The sequence below is a fragment of the Dipteris shenzhenensis genome, chromosome 26, assembly GCF_047967505.1.
Source record: "Dipteris shenzhenensis isolate YYH24624 ecotype China chromosome 26, Dip_SZ_1.0, whole genome shotgun sequence".
Lineage (NCBI taxonomy): Eukaryota > Viridiplantae > Streptophyta > Polypodiopsida > Gleicheniales > Dipteridaceae > Dipteris > Dipteris shenzhenensis.
In genome coordinates, this window is record NC_141621.1 from 3,320,876 (window position 1) to 3,344,871 (window position 23,996).

General features: G+C 51.0%; 1 protein-coding gene across 3 annotated transcripts in view; it reads right to left on the bottom strand.

Moving 5' to 3' along the window:
• Positions 1-6,481: 6,481 nt before the first annotated feature.
• The window catches only part of LOC147884544 (RINT1-like protein MAG2), a 44,126-nt gene continuing 26,611 nt past the window's right edge, over positions 6,482-23,996 (bottom strand). For all 3 annotated transcript variants that reach the window (XM_087397484.1, XM_087397486.1, XM_087397485.1), the window contains exon 3: positions 6,482-8,876. In XM_087397484.1, the coding sequence (XP_087253610.1) occupies positions 6,708-8,876 (2,169 nt within the window). In that variant the 3' untranslated portion in view covers positions 6,482-6,707. The remainder of the gene's footprint in view (positions 8,877-23,996) is intronic.

Genomic DNA, 23,996 nt, shown 5'->3' on the forward strand with positions numbered 1-23,996 from the left:
GCCAACAACACTCTATTGCTGACTTCATGCCTCCACTGCCTCATCCATCCTGATATCTTGCTGTTACCGATGATGATGATGATAATGATGATGATGCTGAGATTGATATATAGTCAACCATCGACATGACTGTTGTACTTAGGACTTCATACTGCCATTCTACATTTTTGCATTTTGAATTGGTATGGATGCTCGTTTAGTAGCTCCACTACCACAGCTTGTTGTATTAGGATTTTCACAGTCTCATAGACCCATCAGTCTTCCGAAGACTTTAATAAATTCTCTCTCTCTCTCTCTCTCTCTCACCTTGATCAAAGTTGTCTGCCACCTTTTATTCACAAGGCAATCTCACATAGAGATCGTCTCATCGGATTGAGAAGACAGGGGCAAGGATTGCCGTGCATGGCCCATCCCAAAGTACAATCACAAAGTTCTTCCAGGCAGAGCAGGTTGCTATCCCAACCATGGTTAGCAAGAGAGGTAGAGACCTTGAGACCGAGACACCGCACACTTGACAAAGGACAGACGCACAGAACACACACTGACATCTCCTCTATTTTCAAACCTAGGGTGCAACCAACTAGGGTTACAGTGGCGCTCATTAGGCGTTGAGTAGCGACCAAGAGGGCAATGGATTACTCATCCAAATATCCATTACGAGCTTCTTGCCTCTCTCTCTCTCTCTCTCTCTCTCTCTCTCTCTCTCACACACACACACACACACACACATGCATTCGTCCCTTCACTTCAACAAGAGGATTAAAGAGAGTTCTGAAGAAACCAGCAGCAGTGAGGAGTCTGAATCTGAAGTAGAGAAGAAGATACAAAAATCCTCTAAAGGAGGAAAGGTCACTCCAAGGACTTCTGATGATGGCTCAATTGGTAAAGCCTTGAAAGGACTATGGTGCATGCACTATCGTAATCCGAGGAATTTTGCAATGGAGTGCACACTCAAAGAGAAATGGCGTGCGATATGCATGACCACCAACACCCACAACACAACGGGCTGCCACTATAACGGTTGTGGGCAACACAGAAGGGGTCAACCACAGTGGCAAGCATTTGGTGAGTAGGATCTGGGAGCATCCTATGTGCGAGAGGATTATCCATAATCAACTGTGCCAAGAGGCGGTGGCCATGATTGCGGACGTGGTGGTGGAGGTCATGGGTTGAATCGGCCAAAAAAGCGTCTGTTCTATTTGGGGGAAGGACATTGGTGGAATGAATGCCCGAATGCTCAAGAGTGGGATCGCCAAACGAGCGGAGAGGCAAAAGGTGACGAGGAAGATGCCTAGTACCTCCATGGTCCACATTGTGGAGGATGATCCAACGGTGTGCTCGAAAATTAGTATCATCATATGTGTTGGCACAAAACGCAAGGGTGCAGCTGTTGCAAAGAAAGACAACACGATATTGGATTGGTCGATACAGGAGCAAGTGCGATGTTAGGTCTTGGAATTGGTGGCAGAAAATCCCCCTTTGATGAAAGGCTATCCAATTGGTAGATATAAGTGCACTACAATATTCCATTGTCATCTTTGCATAAGGCAGATGTCAATTGCTATTGTTCGTATTGAGTTGGACTCTATTAGGATAGTGAATTGAGAACCATGTACCAGACACAAGTGAGTGTTGTACTATCAGTTGGTGTGTTGTGCTGACATTGTTGTTGTAATCATTATGGTGGCTTGAGTAAATTTGACTAGTGAGGCTGAGTAGAGTTTGGCAAATGTATATCGATGAATTTGAAGACTCAACGAGGATAGTTGACTCATGAGTCGGTTGTGGTTGAAGGCAATCACACAAGTGGAAGTTTATCGCATCAATGGACATTGAGTCGTCGATTGTTTTGTCATTGGTGTCAACAAAAATACACAATATTGGTAATTGAACATTTTTCATTGATTTGCAATGGTTGTGTTATAAACTTTAATCTCTATTTGATGGTTCATGTTGTTGTGTGTTATTACACTCTGTCAATTCAGTTAAAGCATAGGGTTTGATAAACTTGATTCCTTGGTTGGCTTAGCATAGTTAATCATCATTGTTAAAAACACTTCAAGCATATAATTGATTATCGTTCTTGTGTGCTGAGGTTTCACGGCATGGTGTCTTCCATATTTTGCATGTTATTTTCAAAACTACGAGTTCATAGTTAGTTTGTATGTGGTGCGAGTTTGGAGTTAGAGTGTGAACTAAGTGTTCTTGGTTGTGTTAGAGCATTCAAATAGGTCTCACTTGGGTTGTACATGCTGTGGGTCAGTGGTATGTGCGGCTTCCATTGAGCTTGTTTAAGAAGAAGTCCATAGCTTCCAAGGATCAAAGCATGAAGCCAAACCCTTGACAATAAGCTTCCCCAACATAGCTCTACTCTAAATCAATGTTATCTAGGCCTCCGTTTGTTTGGGAAAGAAGAACCACTGTCTTCCAAGCGACCATGGCCTAACCATTTCGTGTAACATTCGAGCTTGCACAAAGAAAATCACACATGAAGTGCCTCAATTAACCAAGCCATCGCCAAATCAACATGGTTCACCACCAAAGCTCTCCATACCAAAGAGCGCCTTGAGAGCATTCCCACACATAGAGAAGAGCACCTGGCATTTGTGGGAGCAACTTGGCATGTGTAAGAGGCACTTGCGTGTGTCAATAGAGAGAAAGAGAGAGGAAGACGAGAGACATAAACACACACACACACACACATTCGGTACCAAACACTCTAGCATCGAGGAAATCTGTTACTCTATAGAAACAGCCAATCCTACTTCACATCCCAAGTCGCTTGACATCTACCCTCAAGGAATCCAAGAAAAGCTAAGGCTAGTTCCCCACAATTGGAGCTCTTGAAGCATGTGCTAAAACGCAATTGATCTTGGCTTCCAAAGCCAAACAGTACACCTCCAAGGAGAGCCAAATCCTCTCTAAGCTCTGGTGTGATCGCTCTACAATTAGGGTTATATCATTTGTGAGCTCGAAGTCTAGTAGCTCTTCCTCATGCTAAATCAGGAGGTGCATACCCACTAATCCAACCACATGAGAGCGAGGGCATCATTGCTGCACTAAGCGAGAGAGTGAGAAAGCCTCTCCAAAAAGTCTCCCCCTACAAGAACCTTGCTACAGCTTCCTGCATACAGATAAAAATCCAACACCACCATTGGTCTACAAGCCCAAACGCGCAAAAAGATGTGTCTGAAGCTATATGTCGCATGAGATATCCATTGAGCATTGTGCATAAGGCCACATTGGGAAAAAGCAAGAAAGCTCAATCCGCCCTGTCATACACCACCTCGAAATCAAGAAAGAGGATATTGAGAGGCTAGGTCTCCTCTTGTGCCCAAACCATTGCCTCCCCAAAAGTGAATATGTGCCTAATCCATTGCCTCCCAACCAGTGAAGATGCTATCCAAGATGATCCTCTTATGAACAAAACACATCTAGGAGTTGGGGATAATGTTGAGAGACACGGAGAAGACTCAAGACCAAGGCCTTGGCTAGGATCTTGTAGGTTGTGTCCAAAAGTGCGATAAGACACCACTGGTGAATGTCAACTCTATCCCCCCTTTCAAGATAAGGCATATCGAGCCTCGAGCTGATGAGTAGGGGAGCAACCCGTAGCTAAAAGTCTCCTCAAAAGCTAAGAGCAAAGGGGTGCTAATGTGCTCTCCTCATCCGTTTATAGATAAGGAGGTGACCACCCTATCCCAACAAATGAAATTCGGTAGATAGGCAAAGTTTGAGGATGGGGAGAAGTGGCAGTACTATATTGATCATCCCTTACTGGGACGATCTCCATCGAGAGACGAGATATGCCAAGTTCTTATAGGTTTGGTCCCGACAAACCCCCCCCCCCCCCCCCCCCCCCGAGGGCCTCTTCATCGTAGTCTGCTATTTCCCTCCCAAACCTCACATTTTGCTAGGGACTTACGTGAGGAGGCTGAGACCTCAATATACACAACCCTTTATCCAAACATCACCGATTTTGAGCTGCGAGGAAGTTCTTCTTGTTGGGGACTTCATTACAAGGACAGGTACACACTAGGTTTCAATTACAAATTTCTGTGATGATTCTATCTTATTACCAGATGTTAATATAGACGAGACTTAGATGTCTCGAGTCTTTGTTGCTAACAGACGAGCCCTAATTACATCCTATGGACATGCACTACTAGACATGTGTTCCCTACTCAAACATTGACCACATATTGCTCCTAGAGGATCGAGCCACCCACATGCTCTCTCTATGAGGAGGCCGCCCTACACACTTTCTCACACGCCACTTGATCCATGCACTCCCAATTTTTGGCTCAATACCCTACAATAGTTGGTGCGATGATGTGTAAGGCTCTACACTAACGACTCCAACTCGAAAAAAAGCATCATCTTCGGAGTGAGGCAAAGACCATAAGCAAGTACCGCGTTTGGTTTGCCAAAGAAGCATGCTTCCATTCGTCGAAACGAGGACTTAATAAACATTTTGTTTAGTAACAACTCTAAAGACTTCGGGTGGAGGTTCGTTGAGCGACAAGCCTTATCCCTTCTCACAAACACCAAAACTTGGCACTCCTATGCACGCACGTTGAATGACGCCCCTAACCACCATCACTCGATCTCACATGTACCACAACCCACTTCTTGCACACTTTTCACAGTCGGTGGTATCAAACATGCAACCATGAAGCTTCAAAACCGCCTGCAAAAGATCACGAGGGCCTACGTAATGAATTCATTGCATATGGAATAAATACCTTGGCACAATCTTAGTAAAGATCTTCAACAAAGCTGTTTGCACAGTTCCCACACACTTGGACCCTTAACACCGTCACCCCTATTCACAAGGGTACAAATCCCGTGAGCCCAGCTAAGGACCACTATGATTGGACATGTGATGTCCAAGATCTATACATCAATACTTGACACAGACATTAGCCTGGTTTCAGAGCTTCAAGGATCCCAAGCCATGGGACAAGCATGCGTCCAGATAGATCACAAGACCATGGATCATATACTTGACACAGACATTAGCCTGGTTTCAGAGCTTCGAGGATCCCAAGCCGTGGGACAAGCATGCGTCCAGATAGATCACAAGACCATGGATCATATACTTACTCTCATGCGGGTCATCAAGGAGGGCAAGGCATGACGACAGAGGATCTATTATTGCTTTGTGGATTTCCACAAGGAATTTCACACAATATCAAGAACTTGACTAATTAGATGTCTGCATGAGTTGGGATACGATCAAGAGATCACCTAGGCATAGCACTTTATGAGACCTAGGCATAGCACTTTATGAGAGTCTCACGTGGGGTTTGACCGGGTGCAAGGTGGACAAAGGAGATCATGAGCACCATCGGGATTAAACAAGGTTGTCCATTATCACCAACTTTGTTTGGCCTCTACATAGATGAGCTTGAGACCTTTATTGTGACCCTAGGAGGGCCTAATTGCTCTCTAGCCAGATTCTTGCTCTGTGCGTAGATGAAGTGGTCTTAGTACTTACTCTCTTCCTCGATAGAGGATCTTCACCGACACTTAGATGCAATTCATACCTTTTCTGAGACACGTGACTTGAAGGTCAACCTCGATAAAACCAAGGTCATGATCTTCAACACGTCTCGAGCAACCATGCAAAAAAAGCATTTCACCTTGAATGGGTTGCCGGTGGAAGTGGTTGCATGCTACATATACTAATCTTCACATGCAACCAACATTATAGGCTCAACTGAGCAAGGGATATGCCGCACTGGCCAGACTTGAGCAGCAATGCTTCTATTCTCACTTCCAGGGCCCCTGGACCAAAACCCTTCTCTTTGATTCCTTGGTCCGATCAATAGCTATGTATGGGAGGTGTTGGTATGCACGAATATGCAAATGGTTTGAGAGCCTAGGGCTCCACATAGACAGGTTACCTCCCTTCTAATATAACGTCGAGGGGCAGTTCCCATCCATCCCGCTGAAATATTGAAACTGGCCTTCGGGAAATTCAAAGGGCAGTGAATAGTTAATAACCAACAAATACTTAGTTTACAGCCACTTAGAACTTTCCACAGCAAACCAAATCAACTTAGAACACAACACTCGAGAGCAAGTCGCCCTTGTCTTGCATCGGACACCAGATTGGACCTAAACTTAGCGCCCCTTTCGGTATTTCTTTATCTTTTATTCAGAAGGATTGCAAATACAAGAATAGCACCGTAGTGCATCAACCCACAGACAACCACCAACAGAATAATCTGATCACAGACACTTCCGTCCTGCTAATAACAAAAAAGGCATCCTAGTCCAGTGCAACATTCCATGGCAGCCCTTCTTCCGAATATGGCTAAGGGTTCTAACCTGGCAACTCTAATACCGACTAGGGGAGTCCTGGCAGGAGAGAAATCAGCCCAATCTGTCTCGGTACCTCTAAATACCCGTCAAGGGAGTCCTAGCAAGACAAAGGCCACCAAAACCAGTTGCACCAACTTCTTCAGAATGTGGCTTAATCTTTAGAAGAACCAACATAATAGTTGCTCAGGTTTCAATAAAAAATTTGGGACCCGATTCCAATAGATGTTGCACAATAATCAACAGTGGAAGCAGAATTGGCATCACATCAGACATTTACCAAATATGACCAAGGTTTTGCAGCATACAGTACCAAACGCACACAAAACATCCTGCCTAGTTAATAAAATACTTCGACAACACTACTACTTTAAGCAATATCAAATCTTTGGTAAAATCCTGTGTGAGAGAATTTTACCTGCTGTTCCTCGACTCATCCACCTCACTCCATGCTGTTTCAAACATATCAATCTGCTCTCCTCCACTTGTTCTCTGAACCGCCAGTTTGACATGGAGGACACCTCCTTCAGTAAGGCGACCACATCTCCGTGAGGCAAAGTAAGCAATATAGCTGCATCACTCAAATTGGGGAAGAAACTTGCTGGCCTCACACACAGTGGTTTAAAGACCTGAAAAAGTGCCTCTATATCCCTGGCGAGCTGGTTACTGCCATACACAGAGAATCTAGCACCACTTAGAATTACCGAGTTTAAGAAAAACTGGTCCAAACTGGAAGCTACACTGCGCCACAGGTCCACAAATACTGCATCCCCTAGCATATTTTTTAGAAGCCTAAGCCTGCCCTGCAGGATGGCCAGTGCATCTACAAGACTAGGAGAGACACCAATATCCACAGATCCCCTTCTATTTGCTGAGAACACTGGATAATCTGTTCTTTCAGACAAAGTGGCATCAGCATTGGTAACATTCGATACAGCCAAATGAGCATTGTTCTCATCTTGCCATCTTTTCTTATTTCGTTGATATTCCTGGCAGCTTGCATCGAATGCCCTCTGCATAGCTGATGCAAGCTTCTGCAGCCAGTCAGTCCGAAACTGCATTAAACAGGTTATCTCCTCATCAAAGACAGATCCTTGCACAGAGGAGAGCTTTTCCTCGCTGTTCATTTCTGATTCTGTGAACCCTGAATCCTGTAATTCTGGCTTACCACCTGCTGACATAACTTGTGTAAGCTGCAGATCCAAGAAAAAGACATCCTCACTCCACTCAAGCAATTTCTGCTCACAGTAATAGGCAGCATTGATACACATGGCAACTTTCAGAACAGCACCCTCCTCTGCAAGGGCTGTCATAGCTTCTGCCTCTTGGCACCTTCGAAGCAGATCCTCTAAGTAACCTTTCAAAAATGGAGCCCCTACGGATCTGATAAATGAAAGCTGCCAGTTGGGTTGAGGAAGGGTGCGGCACCGATTAATAAGTGCCCATAACTTCACCATGGTGTCTTCCGCACCTCGTGGAGCCCTGTACTCTTCATGTGCAAAATTGGAATCCAGATTTATAGCCCCCAATGACAAGTTGGACCTATCATTTGGTAACCATGCACTTTCCTTACGCATTTCCATGCTGAGTTTTGCTTGAGCATCAAGCAACTCCAAATGGGCCCAAAGTTCTAGCCAGTCTCTTCGCTCTGCAAACACACTTACACATTTTACTGCAGGATGGAGGTCAAGCTCACCTTCCTCCACCGAATCAATATCCATTCTGCTTCCTAAAGGACCACCAGATCGTAATGCAAGACTTCGCATTCGTTTGTCAAAAGCAATTGCCAGGTCTACCATGTGAAGCCAGAGGGATGATGCTCCTTGATCTTCTGCTTCCTCAATTTTCTTTGCAAGTTGGGGCAGTGCATATGACTCAAGATGTTTAACAACCATTGTAACTATTGCAGACACCCATTCCTCGCGAATACAATATCCGGGTAGCCTTATCCTATCTAATATAGGCTGCAAAACTATGTCCACGGTCTCGATGTATTGCTGTGCAACACGGTAGGCTAATCCAAAAATCAGATCTGGTTTTTCAGACCACTTCAGAAAATGGTATTCTGCCCTTGATCCGATGGGTGCCACTAGTTCGTCCACTGTCCACAGCAGCTCCTGATCACGAAATTGGTCTACCCTGAAGTTTTTATTCAATCTAACATTTGATCCACCCTCCTGCCGCATTTGTGCCAGCTGCCTGGCCTTACGACGGCATTGCACTGCTTGCAACGTGGAAAGTGCCACAAAACTTTCTTCATATCTCAACTTAATATTACCATGCATTCCAAGCAATGGATTTTGAATGCTTTTATCAGCATCTCCTTCCTGTACAAGCGGTGGAGGCCACCCAATAGATGCTACCTTTGATCGATAATCTGCTATTGCAGAAGGCCTCAGGGAAGCCACAGCACTATCAACCCGAATGTCAACAGCGCTAGAAAGTCTTTTCCATTGTGGCCAAGATTTCACCATCTCAGCGACAACATTTTCTATCTCTTGAAGAGTATTCATTGCCCTTGACAATTTCTCAGATGAACCAGCCAAAACCTGTACAGAAGAAAATGGGTGAAACAGACGCATGTTACAGCAGTGAAAAAGTAGTTAATGCCACTAAACACTCGGTTAAATTTTGAGCCTAAACAATGTAACAAATGATTTTATCTGTGATTCATTTCTTTGGAATAAATTAAAATGAATAATGGAGGCACCTACGTTCTGAATAGTTAGCATAAGAAATTTGTTTGAAATTCATCAAAATGAACAATGCAATGCTGTGTAGATGCCCAGAGGGAGGGGTTGAAGTGAAGCAAGAAATGGGTACAGCGCCCCGAGAAAGTGATTCTGATACCAATGTTGGGAAGGTGACAGAGCAGATCTAGAGAAGGGGCGACATAATAGTAGAAAGAAAGAAAGTAATATATATATATTAACATCTTCTGGATGCCTCATGGGCCTATTGAGCCAAAGCTCCCTATTGAGCCACGGTGGCTCTGGTCTTGAGTTGAGCCTCCTCTAGGAGACTGAGACGCATGGCGCACTTGACAGACGCCAGCGTCCCATCACCGGCTACACACCAGCCAGGGCGACTTGACATACGGAGGATTCAGCTCCGCTCCAGTCTTTTTCCTTTTCATTGTCACACCCAGATGTATTTGATTATGTATGATCAGATTTAGGACTCAGCACGGGTGATGATGCTCGTTTAGTAGCTCCACCCTTACTCTGGTTTGTATCAGGTTTTCTTTCAGTCTCATAGACCCATCGGTCTTCCGAAGACTCTAATAAAATTTCTTTCTTTCTTTCTTTCTCACGTGCCCTGGTTGCATGAATCATCGTAAATGCTTGTCCTATGAAAACTACCCCTAGTGAGTAGGGCTGCACAATCTCCACCGCCCGACTCCCCCAATAAGAGAAACTATGCCAATGCAAAACTGCCCATGAGGTGTTTTAAATCTTAACTCCAATTGTGCTCTAAATCCGATCTAATAGGCCACCTGGACCACGTACTCTCTCTCATATCGACTCATCACCATCCAAATCATGACTCTTGGGATCAACATCTCCTGAAGCCTCCCTATAATATGATCGTGGAACTGTGTCAAAAACCTTCCGAAAGTCTACAAAGCAAGAGTAGACTTACAGCCTATTCCAAATTCCGCTATCCGTGTGCCTCTGCGAAGGTGTAGATCCCTTCAAATCTTTCCCCACACCACACGGTCCACTAGATCACCACCTCTTGGTTCTGTACCCTGCAACAATTGGTACGATGCGGAGTGCAAGGCTTATTGCCGACAGCTCTGACTTGCAACCAGATGTCACCTCCCGAACACACCAAACATGGTACGCAAGTACCAACGTCTCGTACATCAAAAGAAGCAGAAATTTCTTTGTTGAAATGAGGAGGAGCTGCTGCACATCTTGTATAGCAACAACTCTTTGGCGGAGATTCCTTGAGCGTAGGTCTCCATCACCCCTCACCGACACGAGAGTCTGACACACGTATGTACACCATCTTTATGATATCCCACACCAGCCCACTCCAAATCTCATACACACACCTCGCCCCACCACTTGCACGTTGTTCACCAAAGGAGGAGTCAAGGACGCGACATTAAAACTGCACAATGGCCAAGCTAAGGATTACGAGGGGCTATGCACTGAGTTTATCGCATATGGGATCGACACATTAGCCCCGATCCTAGCAAAGCTATTCAATGATGCTGTTTGCCTTGGCTTCCCCCGCACTTGGACACTCAACACCATCACCCCCATCCACAAGGAAGGGGATCCCATGGACCTGAGTAACTACAGGCCTATCATGATTGGACATGTGATGTCCAAGATCTATGCAGCTGTATTGGATACGTCAGTCAGCCTGTTCGCAAAGATGAGAGGGCTCAGAGCAGAGGGTCGGGCTGGTTTTAGGCGAGACCATGGGACTAGAAGTCACATACTCACACTCAGGAGTGTCATTAAGGAGGCCAGATCACGGAAGGAGAGGGTATATTGCTGCTTTGTGGATTTCCGCAAAGCCTTTGACACAGTACCTTGAGCTCGTCTCATCACACACCTACAGACACTGGGATTTGATCAGGAGATCATCTGGGCAGTCATGGCACTGTATGAGAGAGTCTCAGGCTGAGCTCGGACAGGCATAGGTTGGACAGATGAGATCTTGAGTACCATAGGGGTCAAATAGGGTTGTCCCTTATCATCGACCCTATTTGGCCTCTAAATCGATGAGCTTGAGACTTTCATGGGGGCGTTCGGAGGGACCGGTTGCTCACTTGCCGAAATCATCATCAAAATTCTTTTTTATGCAGATGACGTGGCACTCTTGTTGTCCATACCCGAGGGGCTCCAGCGACACCTGGATGCACTGCAAGCTTTTTGTTTATCCCATGATTTGGAGGTCAACCTTGGCAAGACCAAGGTCATGATCTTTAACACCTCTCGAGCAAACATGCAACGGAAGCAATTTACTTTTACTTTCGGTGGGTCACCAGTTGAAATCGTATCCTCATACACTTACTTGGGGGTCATCTTCTCCAGCCCAATCTTCACGATGAGACCAGCGATGCAGGCCAGACTGAGCAGGGGATATACCTCACTGGCTCGGCTAGAGAGACAATGCTTCCACTCCCACTTCCAGGACCCTCGGAGCAAGGCTCTTCTCTTCGACTCCTTGGTCCGACTAGCCGGTATGTATGCAGCCCTTGTTGGGAGCCTGACATGTGAGAGATAGAGTGGACACAGGTGGAGCGCCTGCAGATTCCTCATGCTCTCACGGATGATCCGGGGGAAATCGTCTGTACCACATCACATCATTCAGGCCGAGTTTGGTGCTTCTCCACTCCAACTAGATGCAGCCTTTCAGACCATCACATATCTACACCGGGTTAGATCATATGGGCACTGCACATCAGGGAGACAGAGGTTGCCATGGTTGGCTCTCGATTCCTCCATGAGGTTGGCAACAGAGGGAGCCGAGCGATGCTGGTATGCACGGACTCACAGATGGTTTGTGAGACTAGGGTTCCACATCGATAGGATACCTCATTTTTAGTACAGTTTAGATGCCCCTCCACCCACCATCCCAATCGGGCCACACACCAACTAGGTCATTCGAGAGGATCTTTTGCAGCTACACACCTTTAGGACCTGGTTGGAGCCAAGGGAGCTTCCAGTGAAGCTGAGTTTCTATAGAGATTACTGTCTTCGTATTTCGAAGGAGGGATTCATCACACCACTGGGGTACACTGAGCTTCGTATGCCTCACTCACTACGGATCTCCATCGAACAGTTTTGAGTATCATCACACCACTCCACATACAGAGTAGCAGAGCAAAGGGGATTCCTAGGGAGCATCGCTTATGCATATTGTGCGACTGTCACAAGGTTGAGTCAGAGGAGCATTTTATTTTTAGGTGCCCAGTGTACTACGAGATCCGGGGTTGCTACCACTACCTCTTTAGAGACGGCTTCGGGCTCCTTTCCAGATTCCTCGCCTACCCAGATCAGAGATGCCTCGCGGCCTTTATTCACGAGGGGGTCCGACACAAAGAGTTCTTACTTAGGCAACGGGGCTTGGCCACATCATCAGGCACCTCTCAAAGCAAGATCACAGAGTTCTTCCCATCGAGTGACATTGATCGTCCAGTCTCTAGCCGCAGACGTGACAAAGACCCCAACCCGACGACCGCAACACGACACATGAGACATCGAGGGGACACACAGATCACTCTGGGGGACCTCCCATCATTGTTTAGACCCGGGATACGTCCCACGGGAGTCACGGTGGCTCTGGTCTTACGTCGAGCCTCGTCTAGGAAACCGAGACGCATGGCACCCCTTGACGGGCGCCAACGTCCCATCACCGACTATGCACCAACCACGGCGAGATGACATACGGAGGAATCCGGTCCGCTCCAGTCCTTTTCTTTTCATTGTTACATCCAAATGTATTTGATTATGTATGATCAGACTTAGGATTCAGCACGAATGATGATGCTCGTTTCAGCAGCTCCACCCTTACTGTGATTTGTATCAAGTTTTCTTTCAGTCTCATAGACCCATCAGCCTTCCGAAGACACTAATAAATTTCTTTCTTTCTTTCTTTCTTTCTTTCTATGTAGTATAGACCCGTAAATCTTGGCTAGTGCATGGCTAATCATGAGAGTGCGGTAGTTTCCAGTATCCATACCATTCCCTGCTTTGTGTATCGGTACTATGGCAGCGGTACTCCAAGCAAGAGGAAAGCCGTGGCACACAATTTGGTTAAACATCTGTACTAGGATCGAGACCAAGACCTCTTGTCCATGTGCGAAATGCTTCGTCCGTAACCCCTCATGGTCCTACACTCTCCTATTACGGAGTCGGCATAATGCAGGCCAAACATTCCATGTCGTAAACAAGGTGGATGTGGTGGGATTGGGCAAGGAGGATGTATGGGGTGGTGCATGGACTCACTCTGTGATGGGGATGGGTGGCTTCTAGAGAGCTCTGTGCGTTGAAGTCCCCTAGGAGGAGACTCTCCCCTTGTCTAGAGAACTCTAAGACTCTCCCCTTGTACGGGCTGTGGCCCTCTATGGTAACCTCATTCGCACAGGACGATGTATCCGAGGGAAGTAACATAATGCAATGAAGATCGACTAGTGTCACATCAAATGTCTAAACTCATATCCTCATGTCGCACATGCTCCTCCTTCCACATCATCACGGATATGAGCGGTCTCAAATTGTGATCTGGAGAGAATTTCCACATCTCCTTCATGTTGGGCCTACTCCCATGTGTAGCCTGTCACAATGTGTAATCCTCTCTTAGGACTCTCGTGAGTCATGGGTCTCAGTGTAAACGACAACATCTTGACCACTGTAGATCTCTGAGAACCCTCCTGAATCAAACCACAGGGTGCCGTTATAGTTTTACACAGCCATGCGCAATCTGTTTTGTACCTGTGTCCCATAGGCCCAACAATGTCATGTGTTGTTTTTATCCCTCTCTCCAACATCTCTGATCCCTCTCACTTGCTAAAGTCATGGATGCGGATAAGACCAGCCATGGTAACCTAAATTGGCCTAAGGTCGAGGACCCAAAATCTCTGACTCAATGGAGGTATGTGATCAATTGGAATCTGTGTCAAGCGAGCGTGGGGGTCAGTCAAAATGTTCTGGAGTTGGAGGTGATAGCTTATTGAGGATCATCCGAGAACCTAGAGCCTCTCTACTCGAGCCCAGTCCATCTCTGATAGATCAGGCCGTCAACATGGCCTACCATATATGTCTGCTAGACACAGACCAAGGAATCAAAAAGAAGGGACTTCGTCCCAGCATCGCTAGTCCAATGTGAAAATCGAGCATGGGAAAAGTACTCTAGATATGTGTATGATGCGACACCCTCCAGAGTCCAGCGTAATCCATCAAGGGTGAACTGCTCTCTATGCATGATTGCCCTAGATGTGTTGAAGATCACAACCTCAATTTTACCAAGATTGACCTTCAAATCATGTGTCTCGCAAAAGGCATGGAGAGCATCTAAATGTCGTTGGATAATCAGGAGAGTAAAACAACATCGCCTCCATAGAGGAGAATCTAAATCAAGGAGCCGCCAAGAGATGAGCATGCCCCTTCTAGAATTGCGATGAAGGTCTCAAGCTCATCGCTGTAGAGACCAAACAAAATTGGTGACAATGGACAACCATATTTGACCCCTATAGTGATGGAATCTCCTCTGTTCACCCTATACCTGTTAGAACCCTACTTGAGACCCTCTCATAAAGTGCCATGACTATCCAAATGATTTTCTGACTGTTCCCCAAATCTTGCAAGCGTCTGATGAAGCGACATCTAGACACGGTATCGATAGCCTTGCGAAAATCCACAAAGTAGAAATAAACCCTTTGTTTCCATACTCTAGCCTCCTTAATGACACCTCGGAGTATGAGGATGTGATCTAGCGTCAAATGATCAGCACAGAACCATCAACTCCAAGTCCCTCGAGCTTTGCAAACTAGCTAAGCTTTGTCCCAATCATAATGGTCTTGTAGTTTTTTGGGCTTATGATATCCTCTTATTAGGAATCCACGTGTGGGAAAAACCGGTACGGACTACTTCATTAAAAAGCTCTGCCGCCATGCAACGCTCCTGCGAGCTTCCCCTCCCCCCCTCGCCGTTAGCCCCTACCTCCCCCCTCGCTCCCCCCCCTCGCCGCGACCACCTCCACCCCTCCCTTCCGCCCTCGACCCCCGTCCCCTCTCCTCCCCCCCCGCCGGCACCCCGCTACCCCTCGCCTCACCTCCGCTCCAGCCGCCCCTCGCTCCATCCCGCCCCCTCGCTCCATCCCGCCCCTTGCCTCCGCTCCATCCCGCCCCCTCGCTCCAACCCGCCCCCTCGCCCCCGCTCCAGCCGCCCCTCGCTCCATCCCGCCCCCTTGCCTCCGCTCCATCCCGCCCCCTCGCTCCAACCCGCCCCTCGCCCCCGCTCCAACCCGCCCCTCGCCGCCGCTCCAACCACCCCCTCCGCTCCAACCCGCCTCGCCTCGCCTCGCCTCGTCCCCCCCCCCCTTCTCTCCAGCCCGCCTCGCCTCCGCTCCATTCCGCCCCTCGCTGCTCCCTCGCCATCCACCCCGCTCCAACCCGCCCCCTCGCTGCTCCTTCACCCCCTCGCTTCACCCGCCTCCGCCTCATTCCGCTCCCCCCGCCCCCCGCTTCACCCCTCCACCCCCGCCATTCCAACCTCGCCCCCCCCGCCCTCCTGCGCCCTTCCGTACTCCCCGCACCCCGCAGCCTTCGCCCCGCCCTCCGCTTCGACCCCTCCGCCCCTTCATTTCGCCTCGCCCGCCTCACCCCCAGGCTCCACCGCCGCTTCATCCCCTTCTTGGGTGGCAGCCTGTTTTTCTTCATCGGAAGCTTGCAGTTAGTCTTGGCGGTATGGCGGCCCCCAGCCCGGATCCGGAGGCCCAGTCGGACCCTCCCTCTCCAGATGCCTACCGCATTATCCTGACAGAGCAACAATCATCCCGTGTTCAGGAGGTAGCCAGTGACTTTGCTCGTACCTCTGTTTACGGTAGAGTCATTGGACACTCCCCCTCCAGGTCTACCATCAGGGACTGGCTCCAGTCCACTCTCTTGCTAGAGGATGGCCATATTGAGGAGGTGGCCCTTATGGGAAGGGGCATCTTCTGGCTCAAACTCTCCAGTGAGAAAGCTGCGAGCAATCTGATTGCCGGTTCCCCCACATCGGTGGATGGGAAGATCATCATGATAGTCCCGTGGTACCGTGGTTTCAGCGCAGCGGATTTCGATATTCGGTTCCGTATACCTCGCCACCCAGTGACACTAGTTTTTCCAGGGCTTGCTACTGAGCTGCGGCCGATTGTCAGGGACTTGGGCTCCCATTTTGGCTGGGTTATGCACGACACCTTTGCCGACGCGGTGACCACGGCAGGAGCTCCCTGAGTCCGTGTGGCTGTGGCGGATCCTGCGACTCTCCCTGCAGTGATCGAGATCGTGACAGGTGCCGGCAGTATCACCCAGAGCATGATAGTCACCGGACAGCCAGGTCAGTGCCTGCGGTGCCACGGCTTTGGGCACTTGGCGGCTGCTTGTCCACGCTTCGCCAGCTCGTCTCGACCCTCCCCGCCCCCGCCCCCTCCGCCCCCACCTCCCCCCCCCCGGACAACCACGTCAGGAGGAGCCGATGCAGTCGAGCCTGGGCCAGAGGTGGTGGGCGGTTGGACCGAGGTTCGAAGGAAAAGAGGAAAGAATAAGAAGATTTCGGATAAAGGCAAGGAGGCAGAGGTCACCCTTCCTGCAGCAGCACTCCAGAGACCTGACAGGCAGATGCCCCAGGGACCTGGGAGAGCTTCTTCTTCGACGGCAGCCCGCCCTCCACAGCCTCAGATCCTCCTCTCTCCCACCCCCCCGCCTTCTCCCCAGTTTCCCCCCCCTTCGCCCGCCCCGCAGTTTCAGCCCCCGCCTCCTTTTCCTCAGTCTCCTCCCCCTCCCCCTCCCCCTCAGCCCCAGTTCCAGATGCATCCCCATCCCCCTCCCCCCCCTGCTCCCCTCGCCTCTCCTACAGAGTTAGCTGCACCGTCGCCTTTCCAGCCGAGTGCAGCCTCCGCTCCACCTCCTCCACCTTCTCCGCCAGTCGCCTCCGTGGAGCCCGAGTCGCCTATCCCGCAGCCTCCTCCCCCTCCCCCCCCGATTGCAGGACACCCGGAGTCTGTACCACCAGTGGAGCAGGTTTCCCTTCCCGCTAGCCCCTCAGTGGCAGACTCAGCTGGGTCTCAGCTCCAGGAGAGAGAGCTCCCTCGAGACTTTTACAGATCTGGCCCCTGGGACTACCTGGATGTGGCCGACCTTGGGACCTTCCCGGCTTGTCTCGACATTAGTATCTTCATGCTCCGCAAAGGGGCGGATGGGAAGATTGCTGCCTTGGCTCCCAGGGATGGCCCTAGCTTCGCCTTCACGTTCCTCAGCGATGGCACCGAGACCTGGACAGACGACTCGGTGTGGGAGGCTCTCAGAGAGCAGACACACGCCCAGATTTGCTCCTGGATAGGCCCGTCCGGTGGGCAGCTCCTCGAGACTCAGTGGTCCGAGGGCGATGTGCGCTTGCGGTGGCGTTGCGCTGCCAAACGTTTCCGATTGATCGTGATCCTCAGACCCCCCCTGTCATGGCCTCTTCCCCAGGATGTCAGAGCTTGGTCCCAACAGAAACTCCGAACCTTCTACGGGATGACCACTTCAGAGATCTCGAGCTGGCTCGAGAAAGCATTTGCTCATGGCACTAGAGGCCTCTCGCCATTGCTGAAGGTGTTGAAGAACGGGCAGGACGACCCCGTCTCCCCCTCCAAACCTTCTCATAAGCGGCAGCGCCTCCACTCCGATATGTCTGATTCTTCTTCGACCTCGACTGCGAGCAGACCCCCATCCCTCTCCATGAGCCTACACCTCGTATCCTGGAATGTGAACGGGTTTCACTCTTCGGGCACCCGTGGTCCCAGGAAGCTCATTTTGCGTCAGGAACTTCAGCCTGCAGTGATTGGTCGATTGGATGTACTGCTGCTCCAGGAGCACAAGCTTTCTGCGGCTCATGCCCGTAGCTGCGGGAAGGTTCTCCCTGGACGCTCCTACACTTATTGGGAGCCTTCGATCGGCGCACAGGGGAGGAGCGGGGGGGTCTGTACCTCCGTGTGCGAGCAGCTAGCTCAGTTAGTTTTCGGTCATGGCACGTTGATCCCAGGCCGAGCCCTTTGGGTAGGCCTGAATTTGGAGGGATCCAAAATAGGAATCCTCAACATTTATGCTCCCACAGACCTCCGATGCAGAGCCACCTTCTGGAGGACACTTACAGGGATTCTTCCAGACATGGATTCCTGGATTGTTGGAGGAGACTTCAACAACCTGGAGACCTTGGAGGACCAGCAGGGTAGAGATCCGGAGTTCACAGGTATGGCTCAGGCAGAGCAGTCAGCTTGGGACTCTTTCATCTTCGCGACAGGAGGGAGGGACAATTGGAGAGACCCGTCCTTCCGGCGTTGGCACGGGAGCCTGGACTTCTCTTGGGGCTTCCGCAGGGAAGGAGGCAGACTCCTGGAGCGGCTTGATAGGTTTTATGTCAGTGATTGGGCCATCAGCAGAGGTGGCCAGGCGGGCATTGTTCCAGGGACGACACTCTCCGACCATGCGCCTGTGCTCCTATCATTAGATTCGGTAGCCCAAACTCTCCCCCCCCGATCATGCAGGATTCCCGATTCCATCTTCTCGAGGGTGGACGTCCGTAGCAGCATTTGCAGTCTTTGGGACAGAGACTGGGGGGAGGGCGTGGATCTGGTAGACTCGGTCGCGCAGGCTCTGCAGGAGTCCAGCCAGATCTGCCAGCTCGCAGCCCTACAGGTTCGACAGGATTGGTGGGGCAGAGAGAGAGCTCTTCGGAGGGACCTCGCCTCCATTCAGCGACTTCAGCAGTCTTCCCCGGGCTCGGAGGAGCTTCGGATCCAGGCCCTTCGAGCCAGAGCCCTCTTGGAGGAGACCCTCCAGCGTCGCTCCGAGTTCTCCTATCACGCCTCTCTCTCCTTCTGGGCCCGGAAGGGTCACCGGATGTGCAGGGAGTTCTTCAGGACACACGGCCAGAGAGCTGCAGGTGATCAGCTTCGGAGTCTCAGGACAGCGGATGGTCACATCGTTACGGACCCGGGGGAGGTCCTGGGGTTGGCCACTGACTTCTACAGGACCCTCTTCCAGCAGGAGCCACTTGCCCCTCGTGCTAGTCGTGCCCATGAGGAGGTGTGGAGGCACATTCCATCCCTGGTCCAGCCTAGCATGCAGGCGACGTTGGCGCCGTTCACCTCGGATGAGATGTTGGAGGCCTTGATGGCTATTGATGGGCAGAAATGCCCAGGTGAGGATGGGCTATCCCGAGCATTCTTCACCTCCTTCTGGGACCAGATCCATCAGCCCCTCCTTGCAGCTCTGCAGGGGATTTTCAGCAGCGGTCAGATGCCAGAGAGCCTTTCCTCGGGACTGATTTGCCTCATCCCGAAGGGAGGAGATAGACAGGAGATCCGCAAGTGGCGTCCGATCACTCTCCTTACCACTGCCTACAAAATCCTCGCCAAGATGATCAGTGCCAGAGTTCGACCTCTACTTCCAGACCTCGTCCATGACACTCAGACAGGCTTTGTCCAGGATCGCAGTATCCTGGATAATGTCTTCACCTTTTCAGAGGCGGCGGAGTGGGCTCAGTACAGCGGATCACACCTTGCCATTTTACTTCTCGACTTCGAGAAGGCCTACGATCGCGTGGATTGGTCCTTTTTGGAGGGGACTCTGGAGCGGCTAGGTTTCCCGGCAGGCTGGATTCAGGGTATCTCAGCTTTGTACAGGACAGCGTCTAGCAGAGTCATCATTGGAGGCAGGATGGGTGAGCGCTTCAGCTTGGAGAGATCAGTACGTCAGGGCTGTCCCCTGGCTCCTTATCTGTTTCTCTTCTTCGCCGAGGCCATGACTTACTACCTTCGGACGAGGTCCACAGGGCTCAGGGGTGTTCGCCTTCCACTCCGGGAGGACACGGAGCTTCTGGACTCAGAGTACGCAGATGATACAGTCCTTTATGTCCAGGACGATGAGAGGATGCTAGAGAGGGTATGGATGGCCCTGGAGGTTTTCTGCTCGGCCGCTGGTGCGAAAATCAACTGGAACAAATCAGTTGGTTTTCTCACAGACCCGGGGGCGTGTTCTCAGTGGGGGCGATTTCTGGGCTTCAGATGGATTCCACGTGGATAGACAGCTAGATACCTTGGCTTCCAGGTTGGCCTAGACATTACGCCAGCTCAGCAGTTTCTCCCGGTGCTGGATTCCATTCGACGGAAGCTGGCTTTCTGGAGCACTGCTAAGCTTTCCCTTGCAGGTCGTGCCTTGGTAGTGAACCAGGTCCTTCTAGCCACGGCTTGGTATGTGGCTTCCTGCTGGTGCTTCTCGAGATCCAGCGTGGCACAGCTCAGGAGGTTGGTTCGGAACTTCCTTTGGTCTGGGGAGGATGGGCATAGAGATACCAGAGCCAGGGTTGCTTGGCAGACAGTCATTCTTCCGCAGGCTGAGGGTGGTCTGGGGGTCATTGATCCAGAGCTTCAGAGTCAGGCCTTGTTAGGCAAGCTTATCATCCGCGGTTTGACCCCAGGGGGGCAGACGTGGAAGATGTTACTTCAGCAGGGAGTCGGCTCTTGTGTCCCGCGCCGAGGTGGAGAGTGGCTTCCGTCCTTCAGGTGGATCTTCACTTCCGCCCCGCTCCCCACTCGTTCGTAGCCTCCTCATGGTTTGGAGGCGGCTGTGTCTCAGTCTCATTCAGTCCCCTCCCAGCTGTCAGGAGGAGATCGATCGTCAGCCGCTTATCTGGAACGGTCAGGTCAGAGATGCCGAGGGTCTTCAGTTGGGGGAGAGATCACATATCAGGTGGGACGGCTGGATGAGGGGGCCAGCCCGATCCCTTCGTGTCTGGAGGGATACATACAGACATCTGGAGATGACTGATCTTGCAGACGCAGCTGGAGGTGCACGTGGAGCCCAGGCGAGACGTACGGAGATCGACGGTGCGATCCCAGCTGCCTGGTTGGTTCCACCTGAGCATCAGATGCTCATGCCTGGTGACACCCGCTGGCTAGGACAGTTCACCCCCCGCGGCATTCCACTGGTGATCGCAGGACGCTTGGATGACTCTTCTATCTCCTTCTTCGCGGTCTCTGGGGATGGCCGACTCAGGAGAGAGGGTGCGCTCATCGACCCCCTACTACCGTGGCAGAGGGTTCGGATCGTAGGCCTCTTGGGGAAGGTCTGGTGTACCGACCCTAGCATCGAGCAGGACCAGGTGCAGCTTTGGCGCCTTTGGCTCTAGGAGGGGCGGGCCCTGTCAGAGCTTGAGTGGGACCCAGGAGAGTGGTGGTGGCCAGAGATTGTGACAGGACAGGGGCCGACCTCCTTCTTCGCCTACAGTACGGCTCTGGGCAGGCGAGTTCTCGGGAGGATGCAGTGCCGCCCCCCCACCCAGCGACCCAGCTGGTATGCACAGGGTATTTCCAGGTTCTTTTTGCAGGCATTCTGGAAGGCCTTGTGGGAGAGCTGGCGGCCGCGGAAGATCTCATACTTCCTGTGGCTTCTTGCCCACAAAGGTCTTCCAGTGGGGAGCTGGTTGAGACAGTTAGGCCAGGACGGTTGCTGCCAGATTTGCCATGAGGAGGAGGAGACACCAAAACACTGCCTGTGGAGCTGCACGCGCGCCCAGGAAGTGTGGAGGTGGACTTTTGGGATTCTTACTCGCGCAGCACCAGAGCTAGGATTGATCACTTGGGGCGCGTTCTGTTGGTGCAGCACCGCACCTGGTCTTCATCACCTATTCGAGGCACGCCAGCGGGACCCCACTTTCCTTATTACACAGGGGACGTGGGGACCGCTCGAGGGCATCCCACAGCACCTAGCAGAGGCTGATACAGGAGTCCGGGAGAGGCAGCCAGTCTGGGAGATTATTAGCAGCATCACAGGGTGGCACATCTGGACCTCACGCTGCGCGCGGATCCTAGGTGGCACCTCCTTATCTACTGCCCAGATCATGGCGGAGATTTGGAGCGAGATTATTCATACTCTTAGAGGCCAGTGGGACCAGATTCAGGGAGACTCCCGGGCCGGTCAGGAGAAGCGGAGACGCTTCCTCCGGGCTTGGGACACACAGGGCCTCTTCTTCGCGCAGACTACGCAGGGCCTTCGGTGGCATTACTCACCACCCCGATGGCTGTTCATTCATACTCGTCTTATCCCTCCGTGAGAGGATGGGTTTTTATTTTGCTACCTGTTAGGGCTGCGTCCGATTTGTGAACGCAGCCGTCAGCTACAAGCTGACCTCTTGTATCTTGTTCTCGAAGTAATATAATTAGCACTGTTTTTTCGGCAAAATTAAAAAGCTCTGCCAAGATTAAGGCCTAGTACTTAGTCCATATGCAAGTATTCAATACGTAGTCCCTCATGATCTTTGCCTTGGCTGTTACGTAGCTTCAAAGATGCGTGTCTGTGTCACGGGGACGTGAGTTTTGTTGGCAAATAAAACCATGACTACCTTGGCTTTGGGGTACTAGCCTAGAGGAATTGCAACCTTTCTATAGGTCCCTAAGAACTCATGTTAAAGTAGGGTCTAATTCTAGGTGCATTTACTTGGCCCAACTACTAGGCCCAAGGCAAGGAATAAGAGGGATCAAATGCTAGACCCAAGGCAAGGCACAAGTGTGACCAACAAAAGTGAGTTAGAGGCATTAATGAGCCACGTGACAATCCATTCCTTGCATGTGATTGCATGCACATTTCTCTCCAGTAGCCTCACCACTAGCCCCACCAGCCACGGCTCCACAGTACTTTCCCCTCGTATCACCTCTACCTCTCAGTCAACCACCCTTCATCACCTTGTCCGGCCTCGCTACTCCTACATACCACTCCCCCGCCCAGATCACGCTGTCCCCACCCTCTATACAACCTCAGCAGCCCACCTTCATTCCAACCCCTCTCGAAATCCAGTTCCCACCTAAACCAAGACATCTTAGGCCCCCACCAGATGGGTGGGACTCCCTATTGGCTGAGATACACAACATCCGGGCCCGTCAGGCAGAGCTGACACGTTACACTCAGGAGCAGGCCCGATACACCCAGGAGCAGGCCCGCATTATACACGAGCAGGACACCCTTATCCAAGGGCTCAGACACGACATCACACAGCTTCGAGAGGAGCTCGGGACCCTTAGAGCAGCGCCTGGAGGGACCCTAGTCACAGAGATGGAGGCACAGATAGCCATGATATAGTCGGCTATAGGAGGGACGACTAGATGGGTGGACGTGGCGAAACAGGAGCCCGCAAAGGCAACCGTTTCAGCCGCCATACAGGAGCAGCAGCAGAGGGCTTCGAAGGCCCTCAACGTCCGGATACAAGGGATCACGCGAGATAGCACTAGCACCACGACGACGCCCATAGAGGAGGCGATCACCTTTGTGACCACCACCATGGGGGTCCCCGACCACAGCATAGAGGGAGCATGGCGCGTTGGGAGAGACCCCAACCAAGAGCAGCCCCTAGTCATTCGCTTCAGAGATTCACATGCTCGACTAGTGACACTCCGACGTCGAGCCGCTCTACGAGAGCATCCCACCCTGTCCATGGACGAGGATTTGACACCACTACAGATTGAGGAGCGACGAGTTCTTCTACAGCAGCGGGATGTTGCCCGCAAGGAGGGAAAATGGGCTGTGGTCCGAGATGGTAGGTTGTTGACCGGCACCCGTCGGACTCCCACCCGTACCCCTTAGAGGGACGGGGCCTATGAGACTCAGGTTTCCGAGACCCTAGCCTGCACCATTTGGAACTATGATGGTACCTTATGGTCAGACCCAAGGAACTTCTCGGAGTCCTATATAGGACGAGACATAGTCTTTTACGCGGAGACACACCAGAGCCTAGTTCGTCCACTACCGATAGTCAGTGGCTACACATGGGAGTCAACCTTCAGGGATAAGACGAGGGATACAGGAGGAGTCCGAGGATCAGGCGGGGTCGCAGTATTGTACAGGTCTTCCCTCGCTAGAGCCATCTCCATTGAGAGGAAGGACGCACACTCCCAATTCATGTGGATCCGGA